The 21771-nt window shown below is 38.4% G+C and overlaps 1 protein-coding gene across 1 annotated transcript; it reads left to right on the top strand.

Annotated features, from left to right (window-relative positions):
• The first annotated feature begins 145 nt into the window (after positions 1-145).
• prorp (protein only RNase P catalytic subunit) lies at positions 146-21310 on the top strand. The gene is made up of 10 exons (XM_061744518.1): positions 146-802; positions 1678-1816; positions 1992-2226; positions 2960-3258; positions 3593-3640; positions 3728-3860; positions 14243-14353; positions 19535-19683; positions 20695-20893; positions 20967-21310. Exons 1-10 carry the CDS (start codon positions 442-444, stop codon positions 21093-21095), a joined length of 1803 nt encoding a protein of 600 aa, XP_061600502.1. The 5' UTR covers positions 146-441; the 3' UTR covers positions 21096-21310.
• Positions 21311-21771: the final 461 nt, after the last annotated feature.

The following is a 21771-nucleotide window of genomic DNA, read 5'->3' as shown; positions in this document are numbered from 1 at the left end:
AAGTAAAAATCAAGCCTCAAAGCAGCCATATCTCATAAATAATTTTTGTATGAAATGCTTCAAATTCTAAAACGACAAAAGTCTATCTATTAGCTATGTCCGTGAATGCAGCACTGCGAGCCCATATTGATGACGGAGCAGCGTGCGACACAGGAGTCATGCCGTCTGTAGCTGCAACTGAAAACAAGCTGATAAAGGTCGATTTGGCTTTTAAGAGGTGAAATCAGGGGTGTTTAAACATGTATTATTTTACTTAGACTACACTGTAGTGATCTAATCACCATTAGGTATTTACTGGCTGTTTAAAACCTGAATATCCTGCCTACCAAGTCATATAATCAGAATAATGTGCGTGATTAGTTGGATCACAAAATAATATTTAATTAAAGTAATAATTTATTTACATTAAAGTCTCACTTTTCCCAGGATTAACATCCTAACATGGCTTCTAATATGATTTCAAAAGCCAGGATATGTTTAAAGTCCTTACATCCTTTCCTTCACCAAGAATGTCCAACTATCTTCACACTAAAATCTTCACCAAAGCTGTTTTCTTCAACACGCTTTCTGTGCACAAGAGACTCGAACTCAAAGCTGGGTGTCACACAGACACACAAAAGGAGGAATGAACAGACTGATACTGCAGTTAAAAACAAAGCCCTCAGACAGGGAAGGGAGGACTTTTCCAAGTCTGTGTTTGCTGCTGGGACTGCAAAGAGGACCGCTGAGAAGCAGAAGAGGAAAGAGTCACTAGTCTCCAGGGACGTGGAGCAGGATGAGGAAGGGCCTGACCACAGAACAGGTAACGGATACAGTACAAAAGTCATTTAATTTTACAGGTATATGGGTCAATGACGAATAAGGATTTTCAACAGGTCAATTTTAAAATAATAATAAAAAAAGAATCTATTGCAGTAGTTGAAACATTAAAAATGTTGTGTACACATAAATTCATATAAAAAATTTCAATTAAGTGATTTCAGAGTTTTTGTCAAGATGAATTGGCACTAGCCTTAAAAAGGTCATGTGGTGCAACCATGATTCATATTAAAATAAATTAATTTCCTTAACATCTTGACATCTTTTTTTTACAAGTTTTCAGTATTATACAAAAATTGTTGTTTTTTAATGGTCGCACTACATGATATTTCATAAAATGGACATCAGTCAAACTTTGTATTTTATGATGGAAATATAAATACAAATGTGTCACAATCTTACACACTACAAGACACTTCTGAAATCATACCAGATAGGGCAGAATATTGATTTAAATACATTTAGAGTGATTTCAAAAAAAGTTTTCAAAACAAGAGTCATGGTCGGACGGTCGCACCACATGATATTTTGACGCTTAAAACGACAACAAAATCCCAAATAACTAGTATTTATTGTAAAATTCAAGTGAGTACACATGTGGGACAGGTAGGTCATATATATCTGGTATTTTTTATCCATTAAACCTTTTTTGAATTGAAAAAAATCTGTTTTTCAGAAAATATAGACGTCACGTCATTGACCCATATTGTCACAATGAAAAGATTTGTGTTTTATTTTAACGTAAATGTAAATACCTTCAGCGATTAGCCAGTAGTCTACAAAGTTTACATGAGTACATCATGCATTAATCATCTATAATAGTTTATTTTTCTGCTCTAAATATCTGCTGTTTCTTAGGGAAGGAGCAGCCCCCCGACCGGCCGCTCCCTCCTGCTGAGTGGAAGAAGCTCAAAGAGTCTCTGGGAAATCCTCAGCGTTTTGAAGTCAGGATGATGCGTTCAATGTTCCACTCTGATGCAAAGCTAGATATTGCAAAGTAAGAAACCCCGAGAGTATATATCATATTTGCAATTTGCAAAATATCCAGTTTTGGGGTAAAATCTCAGTGACTACAGTTAAAGATTAATTATGATATTTGGACCATGTGAACATATGTCTGTGGAAAGCTATAATTAAGCCTGGGTGTTGAACCATAATGCTTTCTGCCACAGGTCTCTGCTAACATTTGTTGCCATGGAAACAGGGACACTATCTTATGAGCTGCTACTTGGATATCTGATGCTGTGTGCGCGCTGCGGCCACGATGCCGAGGTGTTTGATGTCTACAGGATCATGCGAGGAAGTTTCCCCTCTCTGGACACCGGAGCCTCCAGTCTCTTTATCAAGTCCTTCAGTCGGACAGCGCGATGGAAGGAGGCCATCAGCATCCTCCACGAGGTCAAGAAGGTGAGCCGGTATTCACTTGATCAGTGATGTTAGTTTTCGTGTCGATTTTAAAGTTCTTTTATTAGTTTATAAAGCGTTACATGGGTTTGCACCAGAGTATATTTCAGAGATGTTTTTATTCTATGAACCAGGAAGGAACTCAGATCCTCTGGCTCTTCCTTTTTAGCTGTTCCACAGAGTAGAACTAAAGGATCTGGTGATGCTGCTTTTAGCCACTCTGCTCCAAAACTGTGGAACAGCCTGCCGGAGGATCTGAGAGGAGCTGGAAATGTGGACATTTTTAAACGTAGACTAAAAACTCATCTCTTTGGTCTGGCTTTTATGTAGCATCAAATTTTATAGTTTTATTCTGTTTAACATTTTTTTAAGGTATTTGTTTTATTTATTTATCTATTTCTTGTAATGTTTTTATTATTATATTTTATTGTTGTGTACTCATTATTTTTTAGCCTTAATCCTTGAACTTTTATCATTATTTCATTTTAATTAACTATATTGTATGTCATTGTGCATTGGTCTCCCAGTTTTTATTTTTATTTTTTTTTATTACGCTTATTTTTCAGTCAAAATGTCAAAGCACTTTGTATTTCATGTACCTGGATGAAAGGTGCTATATAAATAAAATTTGATTGATTGATTGATTGATCAATCAAAAAAAACATTTATGATAGGGCATCTGGAGTAAAGACTTTATTGGTATGTCATCATCTGAGTTTTATTGTAACCTCTGTAGGTATTTACCCCATCAGCGCGCAACTATGGAGATGTTATTGCAGGAGCGATGCTGAATGGAGACACAACCACGGCCTGGAGTTTTTATGATGAGCTGTTTGAAAAGGGACTGACCCCCCACCAGGAGACCTGGGATGCTCTGTTTACACGAGCACAGAGACATGAAGAGGACGGAGTAGAGGGGAGGAAGAGCTGGGCTGAGCAGCAGGAGAGGCTGCTGGGGATTCTGCTGTACATGAGGAACAACCAGATCTACCCCCAGCAAAGTGTCACCACCAGCATCAAGACCTGGTTTGAGAGGTATGGAGTCATAAAGATGCAGCCATTTTTGTGGAAAACTGAAGTTAGATGTCCGTTATTATAACATCCAAGCTATTGTAATTTATTTGAGTCGATATGCAGAAATACAATGTATTTATTGGGTAATTTAACTAAAGCAATGTCACCAAAAGGTGCTGGCTTTAATACTAAAATATATTTAATGAACAGTAACTTCGGTTTTGATGAAACATCCTTTTTGCCTTTTCGTAACACAAAATGGACATTTAAACTACTGAAAGCTATTTCTTCCACTTGGATGTTCTGTATCACCCCCTCCTCAATCCTGTCTTTCTCTTCTATTCTCTCGCTTCAGTCTCACAGAGCACAAATGGACAGGAAACTGGACCAGTGTCACCCCAAAGTAATGATACCACTAAGCAGTTTTTACACACACCTACCTTGTGGTAATATATATGTAATTTATGTGTATTGATGTGTTTGTTTGCAGGGGAGTGTGTAGGTGTTGTGGGTCAGAACTGGAGTCCATCCAGCTGACTGATGACGAGTATCAGATGCTGAGAGACAGAGTGATGACGGACATCATTCAGGGGAAAGATGTTTTCAACAAGACCACTCCAGAGGTATGTGTGCACGCACGCACGCACGCACGCACGCACGCACGCACGCACGCACACACACACACACACACATACACACACACACAGGTTAGAAACCATTTGGAAAGAACAGGTACTTGGATGAAGCATCTGTCAATCACCATCACAAGTTTTGTTAAAGCGAACGGATCAAAAGAAAGCACGAGCATTCCCAGCTGCTGAATACAAACCACTGCTCGCTGTTTTCACACCTTATATTTTTTCTGAATATATTTTTGTCTTAATATTTTTATTAGGGGGTAAGGCACAATAGAACAGGAATTTAAAAAAAGATATACCGGTACTGTAACTCCCTCCAAGTACGGCAAAGTCTACCTCCTAGGATGTTTTTTTTTTTTTTTTTAATGACAAATACATTAAAATAATTTTAAGTAATATTTAAGTATTAAAGCTACACAGTATACATTAAAAAATAGATGAATAAAAAGGGTGAAAAAAAACAAAAAAAAACCCAAAGCAAAAAAAAAACAAAGGAAAAGTAAATAAACAGATGAAAAGGAGGAAGAAAGAGAGGAATGAGAGAAGAGAGGGAGGGGGGATCCATCAATCAGGAGGCAGGGACTGGAGAGAGTGGAAGAATGTAAGAAAGGGAAGCCACTTATTATAAAATTTGTTACAGCTACCCTTCAGTGAATATCTGATCTTTTCCAGCTTTAGAAAAAACATGGTGTCGTTGAGCCACTGAGTACTAGAAGGAGCCTTAGTCGACTTCCAGTGGAGAAGAAGGTGGCGTCTTGCCAGTAAGGAAGTAAAAGCCAAAATGTCTATTTGATTTGAAGTAAACCGGCCATGGTCCTTTTTTAGAATATATTTTTAATTGGTTCAGTTCAGACTGGTTGGTCTGAACATGTATGCGTTGGGCCCAGATGGATAGTGGAGTGAGATAATATGGATTCTTTTGTGAGTGTGCTTCACAAAAGTCATCAGAGTCCAGCTGTGCTGCAAGATCAACACCACAAATTTACATTAAAAAAAAAATCTGATATAACTTCTCCTATAAATTACTTACCTGAAAACAATATTTTTAAATTTCTCTATTAAGAAATTTGAAAAAGGAACGGGTTATTAAAATGTGTGTTAATTTGATACAATTCAAGACAAGACACAAAAAGTCTCAATAAAAGATGAAATATGCCGGCGTACAATATTAGAGTACAAAGATACATAGGGAAGACTTTAAATGTTTCTTTTTAACACAGTATAGACCAAATAAAAAATACAAACAAAACAACCAAAAGCAAATTTAGGAACAAAAGTTTTATAAATCAGGATATTGGGTCGTGGTCTCATTTACTGTTGGTGAAACTGGAAAGTTTGGTTAGTGTTTGCTATATATAGTTCTCTGAATCTGAATATGAAGGAATAAACCATTTTGAGAATACAACACGTTAATGTAAATTTGTATATAATTTAATAAACAACTGTTAAAATTGCTATATATAAGATTTATTCTTTAAAATATTTAAAAATCAATCAAATTAATGTTTTGTTTAGCTTTTATTGACAGTTTTGATGCTCACTTAGATCTGTGTTGACAAGCAAAGGGGGTGCAGTAATTCTTGCTGCAACACCACTTTGTCCCACTAGAGCTGCAGTTTATTGCATTTCACCGCAGGAACCGACACATGAACTTTCTCTTTCTCTTAAACTGGACTCGTATCGTTACTTGTGTAGCTTTTATTCGATAAAATTCTCCCCAAGGGCTGTGCCTGTTCAGGGGTTCTCAGAAAGGAGCGCCGCGTTCATGCGTGAACATGAATTTGCTTCGTATTTTTAACAGTAAGATGAGAAAAAACATAATTATTTCAATGCATTCCATCTGTATAATTGTGTTTTACACACGAGGTATTCCTATAAGTTAATACAATATTCATAAAATTCAATTTGAGAGAAAATGTTAATGATATATCAATATTTGCAAATATAAGTTGGATTTTTTTTCTTTGTCTTGTTGAAAATAGTGTTATGGCTATTTAAAAAAAACAGGATAAGGTTTTAAAAGTTGGAAATAAGGACTCAAGAAAAATAAAAGTTTGGCTTGAGCGTGCTTTAGATTGAATAGATAGAATAATTGATCAGTTAACGTATGGTTTCCTCCTGTTAACTATGAATACAGGACATGGCTAACTCAGCAAACGTCAACAGTTTGAGAACTAAAGCCATGCGTAGCCAGAAATGTTTTTTTTTTTATTCAGGCTTTCTGTTTTTGGAAATGATTAACCCCAGCGGTCCCATGTCATGGAAAATGTGTAAACATTCGACCTTTTAAAACAAATGTTAAACCAGACTTCCGCTGAGCAACATGGAACATTACCTTTCCTGGTGTTTCCCGGTGTTTCCCGGTGGAGTTTAGTCGATGGCATCATCATCATCCAGCATCTGGCTGCAGAGATTATCTGAAATGAATGTCAAGAAAACACCAAATAAACTGAGTTTGAGAGATGCCACGGAAAAAGTAACCCCAGACGCACTTATAAGCTGCCCATTGCTTTGGTTCACAGACTTTAAGAGTCCATTTCTCCCAACTAATCTGCATTTAGTCTGAGACACAGTTGTTGATTTAGGACAGAGATTTCACCAATCCTCCAAGTTTGTGGCTTTCTGGCCCTTTTTTTCTGTGTTTGGGATGATGTTTGGGACTACCAGGATGTAATTTCCAATCTTATCTTTTAAACATGTCACCCTAAGATACATCAGTTGTACTCAAAGTGGAAACACAAGACATGGATTAAAGTAGGGGTGTCAGTCTCAGGCCACATCAGCATTACAGGTAGTGCCAGAGGGCCAGGTGTGCTGAAACTGCTAGACTATTTAAACGCATGCATATTTACTTCTACATTCAACTATCAATGATTTATATGAATTCATCACTAATGTGGAGGTTCATGTGGTACAAAGCTGCCTTCAGGCCACTAAATGAAAAGTGGCTCCTCTCCACTGAGTGGAAACATGTTTTTATCTCTGCTTCTAGCTTAATATATAATTTTCCCTTTTTATAACTTATCTTTTCTAACAAATTTTTGTTTCAGATCGATGACTTAACCTCAGAATTGTTGTTGGAAATAGCTCATTTTGATGCCATACTGCTGCAGGTCAGAGTTGTTATCGTTAATGAAAACTAGGAGTAAAACTGAAATTAACTGAAAATATACTCCTGTTAATTGAAATAAAAACAACAAATGAAAGACTTTTATAAAACAAAAACTGAGTGAAAATGAAAACTAACAAAATAACTGACACAAAATACAATTGCATGAAAAATTAACTTCTTTTCATTTTCTTTTCACACCTTGTTTTCTTGTGTTTGGCACTTACTTTTCTAATTACTCTTTTTTTTCTTGTAATTACTCAAAGGAAAGGATAAACAATTCTTTGGTGTGTGTGGCATCATTTATAAGATTCTTTCCTCCTAGATTTTTTTTTCAATATCAGAAAGTCAGTACTTCAAAAAGACTTTTCGCAACTAAAACTACTGATACTCTTGTTAAACTCTCTGAAACTAAACTGAAATAATTGAATAAAAGTAGAAACTATTAAAAAATGTATAACTATTATAACCCAGGTGAAGAAATGAAGATTCATTGTGAGACAAGTCATTACAGTGTCATTATGGTTCAAGTAATCCTCTAAAACATGATATTATAAGTAGATAATTGTCTCTGCAGGTGCTCTCGGAGCAGATGAAATGATTTGACACGTCTGGACCAAAGGAAGTCATAGCTGTTGGTTCTAGTGAGGGTTAACCTTCAGATGACCTTTTAATAAACCCTGTCATATGGTTTTATTTAATCTGTACAAAGTCATGTGTTTATCAAAAAGGTTTGTGCAAATATGAGCGGCGTAACACGAGTCACAAGTCCAGTTTATTAGTGGGTGAGTGGGTCAGCAGATCCCCAGAACCAACAGCTGAGAGACGAGATTCTCACGATCTGTTTGAGACGTAACAGCAGGTTCAGGGTCTTGACTGGCACATCCCCACGTGTGCATGTGTGCACGGTCTGTGTGGAGAGCTGAGCTTTTCCCCTCACTTGCAGTCAATTTAAAAAAAACTTTATTCAACAGAAAATATCTTCAAACTAGAACCAGCAATATTTGGACTATAACACTTAAAACTTTTCTTTTACGAGCAGGAAGATGGCTTTGCACGCCCTCCGTCGGGGGGGGTTCGTTGGTGGAATTGTTTCGTTAGTTTTAGGGGAATTCCAGCACGAGAGGCGGCATGTGAATCTGGACGACACACAGGAAGAGTTTATTAATTTCTCATTAAAGGAAATTCATTTCAAGGGTAAAAAGAGTGCTTTATTCAAAAGTGAAGCAACAGATGCAGGACAGAGACTCAGAGCGAGAGGAAGGATATGAGAATAGAAACGCCATCTTTCTGTGTGTGTGTGTGTGTGTGTGGCCATTATTGCAGTTGTCACAGCTTACTGGAAACTGGTGTATTTTAAGTGTAAAGATATACAGATATGTGTTAGACCTGATCTCTCTCGTCCTGCTCGGCCCAGCTGGCCTTCAGCAGGAACCCCCCCCCCTTATGATCCAGGTCCATGTCCAGGTTTCTTCCCTCCTAAAGCAGATTTTTCTTGTCACCGTTTGGTTTAAGGTTTTTCTCCCACTAGGGGAGTTTTTACCTTTTGAATTAATTGAATTGAGAAAAAAAAAACAGTTTGATAGGTGACTTTGATCCAAGACTTGTGAGGAGAAAGCCTCTCCTGGTCTTTGCTGCAGAATCTAATGTCAGAAGTCTGAAAATTCTAAGTATCAAAGTAGCTTTATTGTCGATTCTTGACATGTCAAGACATACAAGAAATCGAGAGGACGTTTCCCACTTGGCACGGTGAAACATATAAACATATAAACATAAAGTGCGCAGGCACGACAGATCGACAGACATTCTTAAAAAGTTTCACATAAAATAAATACAACACAACACAACATTTACTAGTACTAGAGATGAGTGCAAAAGGCAATTTTTGTAAAAAAAAAAAAGAAGAAAAAGAACCATATTTGGCTATTGTGTGCAGTATTTAGACATAAACATTTGCATAAACAGTAAACGGTAAGTAAAGTGACACAGTGGTGGTTTCATAATTAACAAAAAATTAATCAAAGTGTTAATGAAAATTAACACTTAAACAAGCATTTAGCTTTGAAATTGGACTATGAAGTTCAGATAAAATAAAAAAGAACAAGTGTCTAACTTTTAAACATGGCAGTTGATCACAGATGAGTTGGCCTTAAGTTGCAGTCTGGGCCATGTATTATAAGATGTCTGCTAACCAAACATCACACCATCCGTAAAGAAGCTGAAGAAGCATGTCTTCTACAGCATTACCCTGAAAATTCCTGATGGACTGCCCCGGGGGGGGGTCACGCTGGAGGTTTTGCCGTGACCCACAGTTATCTGAATTATTCACGCTCTCCCCAAAAGAGCAGCGGATAAAAGATGACCCGAGAATTTCCTCTGAATTACAAACGTCTGACTGGAAGAGGACAAAATCCCCCAGTTGAGACATGAAAAACCACTTGGCTTCAACAGTATTTTACAATATAACTTTGTTCACATGTGTTTTCATTGGTCAAATCAGTCTTTTAGGCCAAATATGTGATATTAAGCTTATAGGAATTAAACATTAACTACTGAATCAGATTTTAAGATTAGAATTAGTGTCAGACCAACTGGCTCAGGACAGGTTTTAATTCAGGATTCTGCAACTCTGAGTTTGTTTTTTCATTTCTTTTGTGGTTTAATTTAAACAAGTTCTAATCTTTTAATACATGTTTCAAAAACACTGTTTTCCTTCGTTATAAAAGTGTGTGTGGTTGTGTGTGTGTGCGTGCGTGTGTGCGTGCGTGCGTGCGTGCGTGCGTGCGTGCGTGCGTGCGTGCGTGCGTGTGCGTGTGTGTGTGTGCAATAAGTCATATTATCCACAGCAACACAATAAGCTGGTTTCATATATCAGCTCTGGAAAGTCCCCGGACAGTTACGCTGGACTTTGTCTGCACGTCCTTTTTTCCTCCTTCTCTTACCCTTCAATCGCTCCTCTTTGTCAGTGAATATATGTCATTCTGTTCTTTTTTCTTTTTTTCTTTAACTGTACAAGCCCGTGAGTAATTATTCATCCCCACACTCGTGTCTGTTACTCACGACATTTATCTCTCATCTCCACGGGAGGCAGCTGGCTGCTGCACAGCTAATTAGTGTGCGTGTGTGTACTTAAGCAATCTAAACAGATAAAACATAATTAGAAGGGGGATGGAGGATGTTTTATCTACACCGCAGTCCCATCAGAGGAGGAATATTGCAACCCTCTTTTGCATCTTTGCGTTCACATTTTGATTAAATGTTAATCATACAGCACACATGCTCAAGTTTCAAGTCCAGGGGAATTCTCAGCAGCTTATTTCCATATTGCTGCGACTTGAATGTGAAAGCACTGACGGTGTTCTGGTGCTGGAGGCCTTTTCTCAGCTTCAGTAGTTGCTGTTGCAGTGCGAAGGTACAGCAGGCAGAGCGGCGCTCCCCTCGGTGGGGCAGAAGCTCAAACAGCCTCCCGTCGCGTCGATGACGGCTGTGTTTATTCCCTGCAGTCTAACAGAAAACTTTATGCAAATCACATGGCTTCTCTGTACATTTCTGGGGGCTTCTGGGGGCTTCTAGAGCAGGAAAGTGTCATTTTAGGCTAAAATGACGATGGAGGTGAAGCTCTTTGAAGGGGGTTTGAAAGAAATCAAAGCCTGATTTGTATAATACAGTCAAGTATGAGTCTAATCGAAAGTTGTTTCTTTTGTTACCTTCACACATTTGGGGGAAATCAGTGGGTTTATGACTTTAATTTTCTTCAAAACTTTGAGAACACACAGGTCTCCACAGCTGAACAGTTGTGGGGCCAGTTGGCCGACTCACTGCCGCGAAGGGAAGGTGGTTTCTTTTTGTTTGTTTTTTTTCTTACATCATTTTACTGGAAAGCTTGTGCTTAAAGACAAAACCAAGAATCAGACAGGCAAACTCCCAGGTGGAGCTCATTTACCCCTCTCAAGTCCCGAGAAACAACAAACGGAGACTTCTCTGTATGTAATATGTACATTTAAAAAAAAAAAAGGGGTAAATTCAAACTCAGACAAACAACACAACTTAAAGTAAAGTTTTTTGTGTGACGTTATCAATTTTTCATGTCATTATAGAAGAATTTTTAGCCCACTCCTCTTTTTTAATGTTGCTACGCTTTAGTCGAGAAGGACTTTAATCGGGTCGAGGTCCAAACTTTGACGGGATCGTTATTTTCCAGTTTTTCTCGGGGTATAATGATGAAGTCCAGATTGTTTGAAGGTTGCCTGAAAGCTCTTAAGAGAGTGACGGCAGCGGCGACAGCTGGCAGTGTTTTAACACCCCGCTGAAAACCTCCAGACCAACAAACTCACAGGAATTCAGGTTTTTCCAGGTAGTGATACTCGCTGATGGTCTGTTAATTACTGTAGTTAATTACAGCTCACAGCTGCCACATACCCTCTTAATATCTAAGCATGTATTCAGTTTCTTCTCTCATTTCTCTCACTTTTGTATTTTGCCTTAGTTATCGTTAAATAACTATTTACAAAACTGAACATGAAATGGGTTTTTCTTAATAAAAATATCAGACGAGGATTGGTCAAACATTTGTAAAACCCAATTGAGCACCTCGAGTTCGGGTCTATGGAGGGAATTTGCGTGGAAAAATATGGTACGATTTTTCATCACTCCAAAAATGAAAGATCAGCCAGGAAGTGGACAATGCTGGAGGGAGTGTGGAAACCCCCAGGCAGACCATTTCCACATCTTCTGGGACTGCCCAAAGATCCAGCCCTACTGGGGGGGATATAATAAATATAACCAACTCAATATTGGGTTTACAGATCACACAGGATTTCAAAATAATATATCTTGGGAATATCCCTGCCACACTTGACCCAAGTGACAAATACCTGTTTAAAATAATGTTAGCAGCCAGTAAAAAAGCTCTAACAAGGAGGTGGCTAACTAAAGAGCCCCCGACAAAAGAGGAATGGACAGGAATTATGAATGAAGTATATATTATGGAAAAAATAACCTTCTCCTTGAACCTCAATATGGGTAAATGTACTACTTATTGGAGAATGTGAGGCAGATGTTTATGAAGATAGACAGTTGCACAGGTTCTTCACGTCCCTCTGTGTCGGTGTATACATATGTGTAATTGATGGCCTGGGATTTATGTTTGGGACTTTTGATGGAGGTGAACTTCCAATGCTGCCACGTGGCTTTTCCTTTTGCTGTTGATTTCAGAGCGGCTCTTATTCTTCTTTCTTTTATCTTGCTTTGCTTTTAATTTTATGTCATTGTTACATTTTAGTTGTAATGTCAAAAATATAAAAATCTTTGAAAATAAAGTTTAAGAAAGAGAAATGGGTTTTTCTCCAGCAAAGCTCACCTTGTCGTGTCTTTGGATAAAGAAAAGTTTAGCGAGCATTCGAGGGAGGTACCGGTACAATGATACACATACTGGCGTACCTGCATGTAGATGAGGCAACCGAAATGTCCGCAATATCGGGGAGGATCACCAAGAATCAGCAGAAACGTAGTTCAGACGGATCACTAAACTAAAAGTAGAAACCAGAATCAAACCAGTCTAAAGATCTCAGAACTGGGCTGATCTCAGAACCTTTTCTGAACTTAGGGAGTGAAACATGACGTGGCCAGCCATTAGTCACCCTGTGAGAGGTGTCTGTGGAGAACTGGGTCCGGTACATCAGTGGTCCCCAACCCCTGGGCCGTGGCCCGGTACCGGACCGTGGTTCATTTGGTACCAGGCCGCACAGAAAGAAAAATATAAAGGAATAAAATAAAATAGAGTTAGTCTTTCTACATTCATATAAGTTTCATTTAACTTAAATACAGAGCAACACAGCTGCTCAGTCGGCTGCCGTTAACCACGATACATGAGTAACCATGGCAACCAAACTCAAGCTGGACATAAATACGGCATAAACTTTGCAAAGAAAACAAATCCTTATCAGCCAGGAGCTTTGTGTGTCAGTTAGGCTCCACTCTAGCATTTCTGACACTCGTTTATTCTTTCAGACACACTTTCTACGGCCGTTAAACTTTTACCGTTAAAGTCCGAAGCGCCGGATGTTTACAAGGTCTCGGCGAGACGCCTTCAATATAAAAGCACTAAATATCGGTCTCCTTAATATATAAAAAATAAAATAAAAGCCTGGCTTTAAATAACGTTAATGAGAAAACAAACATAAAAACACATTTATAGAAATACTCATTAAAAGGTCATTTACAATTTCCATTATTTTATTTTTTCGAAAATGTTTTATTATTATTATTATTATTATTATTATTATTATTATTATTATTACTATAGACAAAAAAAAAACACAGTTTTTAGTGCTGATCTTGTCATTTTATTTAGTTTCAGCTACACCTTTAGATTGGGCCGTGAAAATATTGTCAGACATTAAACCAGTCCGCGGTTCAGAAAAGGTTGGGGACCACTGCGCTACAGAACACGTCTGCCCAATCACCTACTGCTCAAAGCAGCCGAGACGGCAGCACAGTTGCTCATAACGGCAAAGCGGACAACAGTCAATGCCATTTTGACGTCTTTGATTGTGTCTGATATGTTGCACGCTCCACTCCTCTGATTGGTTGTTTGCTTCTCTGGTCCTCTCTGGTCTCGAGGCAGCTTTGTCCAGATACAGATTCATGACACGTCAGCACGGTTTGCAAGGTGATGACAAAACAAAAGTCATGCGATAGATTATCATGAACGTTTGTGGGAACATCACGACCCCGCTGCTCTTCCCAGCAGGACCGAGACTTTTACGATGGAGTCGTGTTACATTAAATACATTTACATTGAATAGATGTGTGCAGTTAGTCTCAGGTGTTAAAGGAGGTATTCTTCCAAGTTTAGGATCATGTTGCCTTTTCCTGTAACAGCACAAGGACTAAGGAAATGTTTATTTGGATTCAGATCAAATGTAGTAAAAGTATCAGTTTGAATCGGGCTGATCTGAACCTTAGATGAAGCGCTAGCGGGCAATAACAGCTTGCCAACTTCTTACTTTACCAGATGAATGCAGACTGTCAACATGTTAACAATGACACACAAGACTATCACCTGCAATTTCAGCATTTAGGTGCTGCACAGGCTTTCAAAATAACTATTTTACAGCTTAATTATAAAATAGTTCAGCACAATGAACAACTAGTCTTTTTTAAATCACTTTTTTGTCCAGTCTTACACCGGCCTAGTTGGTGTTTAGTTATCTAACTGTGTAAACCAAGTCTGTCTGTCTTTTGTACGTCTGTTCAGGAGCTGGAGCAGTTCAAGACATTTGTGAAGAGCAAGCCGGCCTTTGATGTGGTCATAGATGGACTGAACGTTGCAAATATCAACAAAGACAAGTTCAAGCTGTCGGAGACGGTGAGAATATTTACACATGCACACATGTGCAAAGTGCAGTTGATTCAAATCTAAACGCCTTACAGGATCATTTCACATCTGCTCTCTTGACACAGGCATTAGCAGTTTTATAATCTAGATTTTAGTGGTTTCTTCCGTTCATGTATGTCTGTCCAACACCGGGGGTTTTCTGTCTGTCTCACAATGACTAACCCTTGAGTGTGTGTCTGGGGTGACACGTGTGGAGGGGATCGTCTATAACTGGCCAGTATCTGCTTTTAACAGCACCTAACCTGCTCGCCTGTCTGTTCAGATGTATTTTTTTCCTGTCTAAAGGGTAGAGTGAAAACAAACGAGTGGGTTTTGGAAACTAACGTGAACCTACACACATATCTCTCCCTTGAATGAAAGAAAAACCCACAACGCTCACTGAAATAGCTTGAAACTGACAAAAGTGATAATAGATAACGACTTAATGAAAATTGACTGGAATTGTGGTTTAATATAACGTTCACTGTCGTCAAAATATTTTCAATCTTTTCCAGAGATGGCAAATCATTTCTCAAGGCCAATTTCATTTATTTGGTGTTTTTTTTTAGTTTTTTTTTTTTTAATGACGATTCAAAAACAATGTCTGATTTTCATCAGTGAATCTTATTTTAAGGGATTCTTATACCGGTAATTACTTTTGTCAGTTTCAAGTTGACCATTGTAGCTTTTTCTTTCTTTAATGGCATGGTAACAACACGTGTGTACTTTCAACTAACCAAGACTTTTATCAACATGCTAGTTATGGCCTATTAACAGTCATTATTAGAAAAGGTCATGTAACCCAAGTTTTTAAGCTTTATATTAAGCGAGTCTCCTCCAACTTTGTCCCAACAATCAACCAACAACTGTAAACCAACCCATCATTAACAAATCACAGCCCCGGTTTGATTGTAAAAGAGTAGATTTGGGTAGATTTTGCAGACTGGCCTGTTCTGCAGCCACACCAGTGAAACTACTTCCTGGTAATGAAGAACACTTTTCCTGCACCGTCACCACATCATTTAATGCTGTCTGTTCGCAGATGATCATATGTACAAGACTGATGCATTTTAAATGCAAGTTCTGTGCTGAAATGGGACTTACTAGCTGCTGTAGTCCCAGGTGGATCGGGGGGGTAAAAGGTGCAGGTTTGCATAAGAAGGTACTCCCCAACTGTTAGAAACCGGATACTTCACACATCACACAAGGGAAATTTTGACTGTTAGGAGCCAAACGGATTCAATTAAAGTACTGAAGACAAACACACCATTTATAAATCACTCAAAGATGAAAAGAGTTCTCAAAGAACTTTATGATCCAAACCACTCCTCAAATCCACAAAAGCTACCTCCAGTCCGTGGATCACAGTCCCCCAGTATCAAAAGCCAAATAAAACTTTTCGACTGACCTCATGCGAGAGGACCTTAGACTCTCAGAACTAGAAGCTTCTGACAGGAAGAATGAGAGAAAATCCCCCGAACAAGATCTGAAAGACTCTTAAGAGGCTACAAAAAAGGCTTTGGCTGTGCGAGCTGCCAGAGGGGTTGTCACTGAGAACTGACCGTGCAGTTCTCAGTACCCACGCCTTTTTCTTTTTGCTCTTTTTAAAGTGTACAGGATGGAAATGACAAAAACAAAAACTTTCCCACTTCTATTTACTTTGAAATCCAGTCCTCTTTTTATGGATCATTATTCACACAAGCAGGAATTCTGAGCAGAGCTTTCGCACACAACTAAGCCCAATCAAAAAAATCTGATATTGACCTGAAACAATTTATTTGGTCGTTGTGAAGAAATTCCACAACAACAGAAACAACTTATTTTTAATCCATTGTGACTTGATGCAACACTTTCATGCTGTTACCTTTCAAGTTGTCATCTTTCATTGGAAACGTAATTGGTAGAGTCTCTCATTTAAATTGAACAAGAATGGTTCTTAGGTTTCTGATGAATCCCTCAGGCTTCAGGGTCTTCAGCAGGTCGTGCTCTGCTTCAACCGGTCGTGGGATGAGATGACAGAATAGAGACTTTAACGAACCATGACATGTGCTATAAGACAAAGAAATAAAGAAGCGAAACACAAAGTTAATGCCATGTTTAGAGATGATAAAGAGCACCTCCATCAACGCTCGTCATTGCTTAATCCAGTACAAAGTTGTACACAGGCTCCATTACTCCAGAGAAAAACTTAACAAAATATACCCAGAAACTTCACCTATATGTGAAAAATGCAGTGTAGAGAAAGGAACATTAATGCACAGTTTTGCAACCTGCCCAAAGCTTCAAACTTTTTGGACCAATATATTTGAGTATCTTTCCAAAGTACTGATAACAAAAATAAATCCGAACCCATTTCTTATTATTTTTGGAATTCCTCATCGAATGGGAAATATAGATCCCGCAAAACTCAGGCTTATATCATACTTTTTGATAACGGCAAAAAAACTTATCCTGCAATTCTGGAAAGGTAAAGATATTCCCTCATTGAAGTTATGGATTACTGAACTGACAGATACACTCCACCTGGAGAAAATAAGATACACTGTTAATGACAAATTACCAGAGTTTGAAAAGATTTGGCATCCTTTAATCTCTTTTCTTAAAGGAAACTGAACTGTGCAGTCTGTGGGTGGGTATGAGAGGGAGAATGGGTGGGTATTATGTGTGCCTTGGCTTTCGGTTTTTTGTTTTCATGTTTTGTTTCCTCAGGAGTTATTCTCACAGCTCGGTTTAGACATTTGTAGAATTTCTTTTTCCTTTACACACAATCGAGCCCAACTGTGCTTTGCTCCCTTTTTTTGTGTGTTTTTTTTAAATTTTTTATTTATTATTTTTATTTCATCTACTGCTAAATATTGTTACATTTTTGTGTAAAAAAACAAACAAACAAAAAACAATCATATGTCTAAAACTGTTGCAATTGAAAATTATTTGTTCAATAAAAATATTTGAAACAAAGTTAATGCCATGAATAACGGCATATTCACATTAGCATCATGAAGATCCACCAGCGGTCCTAACTACAAACATGGACAATTTTGTTGGTACATTTACATCAAAGAAAGGAAAACCCACAATAGTCACTTGCATAAATTGAAACTGACAAAAGTAATCATAAATGATCATTTACTTCAAATTTGATGAATGTAAGGTTTAAAAGTCGTCACTCTGCTGTTTAGTATCATGGTGTTCGCGTCACCGAACGTGGAGTAAACAAAGATCAGTGTTGTCTGAGGAGATCAGAGGGAAAACTATAGACTAGCATGTTTAGGTCAAGGCTGTAAGACCATCTCCAACTACCAACTACAGTTGGAACTGTCATTCAGGAGTCTAGAGTCCACAGGACTGTAGCTAGACTCTCTGGATGTGGACACAAGAGGAAAACTGATGATAACTGAAGAGAGCGATGATACAAATGGTAACTAAAGTTCAAGGTGAACTCCAAGGTCAACGTACATCCGCGTCACATCAAACCATCCATTTGCACCAAAGTGGCAACCCAGTAAGACTCCACTGTTGAAAGAAAATCATAAAAAAGCCAGACTGGAATTTGTCAAAATACATAATGTCAGACCACAAACGTTCTTTGGAAAGATGAGAAAAAACTGGAGCTTTTTGATCAGTCACATCAGCTCTAAGCTCACAGACACAAAAATGAAGCATTTAAAGAAAAGAAAACTGTTATTACTGTGAAACATGGAGGAGGCCCGGTTGTGTTCTGGAGCTGCTCGCTGCGTCTGGTTTATGGTTTCTTCAATCTGCGCAGATTCAAATGAAATTGTGATGGAACATTTCCAGTCACTCTGTGAGGTCAGCACCGCTCCAGTCGGACCGGTATTGTGTCTGTGCAGTTTGGGTTTGGCTTTCATACACAGCTGCAAAGATGCTGTTTTGAGAGCTGCATGTTATTTTGTCTAAAGAGCACCGAGCTCTGTTTTGTAAAACTGCTGTACTGGCGAAGTTTTGACCCTTTTGCATGTAAAAATATAATTAAATAATTCTAGCTGTATTGCCAAATCTTTAATTCAAAGTGCTATTATATTACTTCAGTGCTGTTCAGTGTCAGGAAGCCTGGTCTTGGTCGCAGCTCATGGGTCGTCCATCAGGATAATGGCCCAAAACACCCAAGAAAAGTGAAGAACTAAACATTGGACCATCCTAAAGTGTTCTTCTGTGAGCCCTGATCCTAAATCCTGTTAAATAATAATAATAAAATATAAACCTGCGTTCAGGTGCAGAAGTCTCATTGAGTCACAAAAATAGCTTGATTGTGCAGCAAAAACATTAACAGCCTGTTTTTGTCCATGCCAGGTCCATTAGGGTTTTTATTTATCTCTTTATTCAGTGATTCTGTTTAATCCCAATTGAAAAATGTAATTTGTCAATTTTAAGAAATCAATTATTCAGTACACTTTTGTCAGTTTCAAGTTATTTATGTTGTGGGGTTTTCTTTCTTTAATGGGAGGGTAACAACATGTGTATGAACTCTATGATAAAGGACAGTTTTACAGGTGATCTTGAAGGCTGAGAGGGCGACTCCCTCCCAAAGATAAACTGCTTCTTCACTCTTGGCACTACGAACGAGCTTGTTACCTAAAATTAAGGTGCTCTGTTGGAAACAGACGCTCCTATTAGGTCTTTAAATCAGAACCCTATCATTGTGAAAGCTTTCTTGGGAGTACTCGGTTCTTAAAAACTGTTTATTTCACTGTGGCAGTAACTCAGCAGACATGTTTCTCAGTGTTATCTAAGAGAATGAATCGAGTTGTGTTCTTTTTGTCTCTGCCACATCTAATGATCAGTTCAGAAATAACCTTCCTCCTGTCAAAGCCAAAATAAAGCACAACTTGACGTGATGTGTACACCTGCTAACGCATGTAACTTGCACACAATCGCAACTTGCAAATAACCTCCACTGCTTATCTTTCAGGGGATTTTTAAGATCTATGCTCGCATGTCTCTTCTAAACAGACGGCATTTGCAAATGCAAAGTGTGTGAAGACAGGTTTTAAAGTTTGCATTACTCACGTAAAAGCTGCTACTTTCATCATTTGTTGTGCATCTAAATGGAGTTTGGACGTCCTGACAGTTTAGTTGCATGTTAACCATTAGATATTTATGTTTTACTTCTAAAGTGAGTATAAAGCAGTGAGACGTGCTACTGTGTTTCAGCTGTTGGCGGTGGTGTCGGAGCTGGAGCGCCAGGGTCTGGCTGTTCTGGTGCTGGGCAGGAAACACATGCTGAACCCCTCCAGGTCCTGGGACCGACGCAACATGGCCCTTCTCCAGCAGAAAGCTCATTGCTTCTTTACTGACAACATGTGAGCTTAATCGTTGAGTATTGTGGATCTATACCAGGGGTGAACTCATTTTGCTTGGCGGGCCGGATTTGACCAATTTTTTTTTTCGTGGGCCGTACGCTCAAAATAACAAAAACGGTGCAAAATTTTTTTTTTCTAATTCTTTTTTTTTTTTTACTATTGTTATCTAATCCAATATCAGTTTAGTTAATTTTAAAGGAAATATGCACTTTGTTTATACTCTAATTATGTAAAATATATTTCTTCAGGATCTTTTCTTGAATTATGTAAGATACTTTTAGTATCATTTTAGAAAGATAAACAGAAACAAGTATGTTTTTTTTTATATTTCGCTTTTTTATAGGAAATTTAATTAAAAGCAAAATCTTTCTTATTACATCCGAGAGTGTTTCTTTGTGATTTAGAGATTTTTCCAGTACAATTAAGTGTATTTATTTTTAAAAATTGGCGCGGATATTTACGCCAGTGTGCCGAAAAAGTCAGCACTTCTCTTTTAACTGTTTTACTTTGTCACTATCCTCGTATTCAAAACTGAAATTCTCTGAATAAATATCTTCTATCATCTTTTTTAGCAGTGATATTTTTCCTGCGAAAATATATAATAGTAGTCAGTTAATAAAAATAAACGACCGTCTACAAAGAAATAAAATCGGCAAATGCATTCTAGAAAACGAAAAAAATTTTGAAAACTGCTCTCTTTGTTGAATAACGATGGATTTGTAGAAGAAATATATTATCGGATATGCTGCGATTCATGGCAATTATTTATGCCTTCCTTTTTAGTAAATTAACATTTTGTTTTTTTGCGTTGAAAACTTCTCGCGGGCCGCATGAAAATCTCTCTCGGGCCGCACATTTGACACCCCTGATCTATACACATGAAACACTATCAAAAGTTGGTCACTCATAAAATGAGCCGCACAAGCAGACATAAACTCACAGGTGCAGTACGTTGTGCCGTACGTGTTTGTTTAAAACACACAACCTGACTGCACATGTTTGCCTTATCAGTTCTGAAGATGACCCCTTCCTGCTGTACGCCACTTTGCATTCTGGGAACCACTGTCGGTTCGTGAGCCAGGACCTGATGAGGGACCACAAGGCGTGTCTCCCCGACGGGCCGACCAGACGCCTCTTCTTTAAGTGGCAGAGGGGCCATCAGCTGCTGGTGGATGGATTTGTCTCGGCCGGCAGGAGGGTGCGCTTTCAGGTGAGGAAACGGCCTGGGCAGTTAACTGCCATGGGAAAACATCAAGAACTGACGATGGTTTGTGTCTTGACAGAGTATTCCCAGCTATGACACCATCGTGCAGACCTCAGGAGACTTCTGGCACGTCCCCTACGACGACACGGAACACCGGAGCACCTACGAAGTGCCTCAGCGGTGGCTGTGTCTCTCCAAACAGCACTGAACATGCAGCGTTTTTGTGATGAATCCATCGTAACCGTGGACCTGTAAATACTTCAGAGACTAACGAGTTGTCTGTACTTTTTAATACAACTGTAATCACAACAATCTGATGTACTTGGAGTTATTCAAGGCTGCTAAGTTGACCCAGATATTAAAAATTCATGAACCCCCTCTGGAGCTGATGTTTTACATGTCTCGCTTTTCTCACCACAAAGTTTAGTTTTAGCTTTTTCTCCATTTTTGCAGCGTTTGACCCACATATCTTCTCTCCTGAGGGGAGACTCTAACGTTGGCCAGCAGGTCCTAGCCTTCACGCATTTCTGTAAAGAAATGTGCTTTAGCATAAAAATGTACATGAAAATAGGTCGTACACAAGTTATGCATCTTATACTTATTATTTCATGTCCCAGAAGTAAAAAAAAAAACATTTACCGTAAAAACTAAAGCTCTTCAGTCTTTGTTGGGGAGTTGGTAGAAGAGAAAAACTGATCTTTGATGGATTTATTGGTCTTGATCGTTGGTGTTCCTTCATGCATGAATATATCTGCATAAAGAGTTTCACTGTTTTCAGTTTTTTTTTTTTTATGTCAAAACTCCAATACTTCTACTAATGTTTGTCACAGAGGTCCTGGTGTGTGAGGGTAGTGTGCAGGACCATCCCACATTTTACTCCCCCT

The sequence above is a fragment of the Cololabis saira genome, chromosome 16 (assembly GCF_033807715.1).
Source record: "Cololabis saira isolate AMF1-May2022 chromosome 16, fColSai1.1, whole genome shotgun sequence".
Classification (NCBI taxonomy): Eukaryota; Metazoa; Chordata; class Actinopteri; order Beloniformes; family Belonidae; genus Cololabis; species Cololabis saira.
The sequence above is the reverse complement of the archived record's forward strand: the minus strand, read 5'-3'. Positions and strand labels throughout refer to the sequence as shown.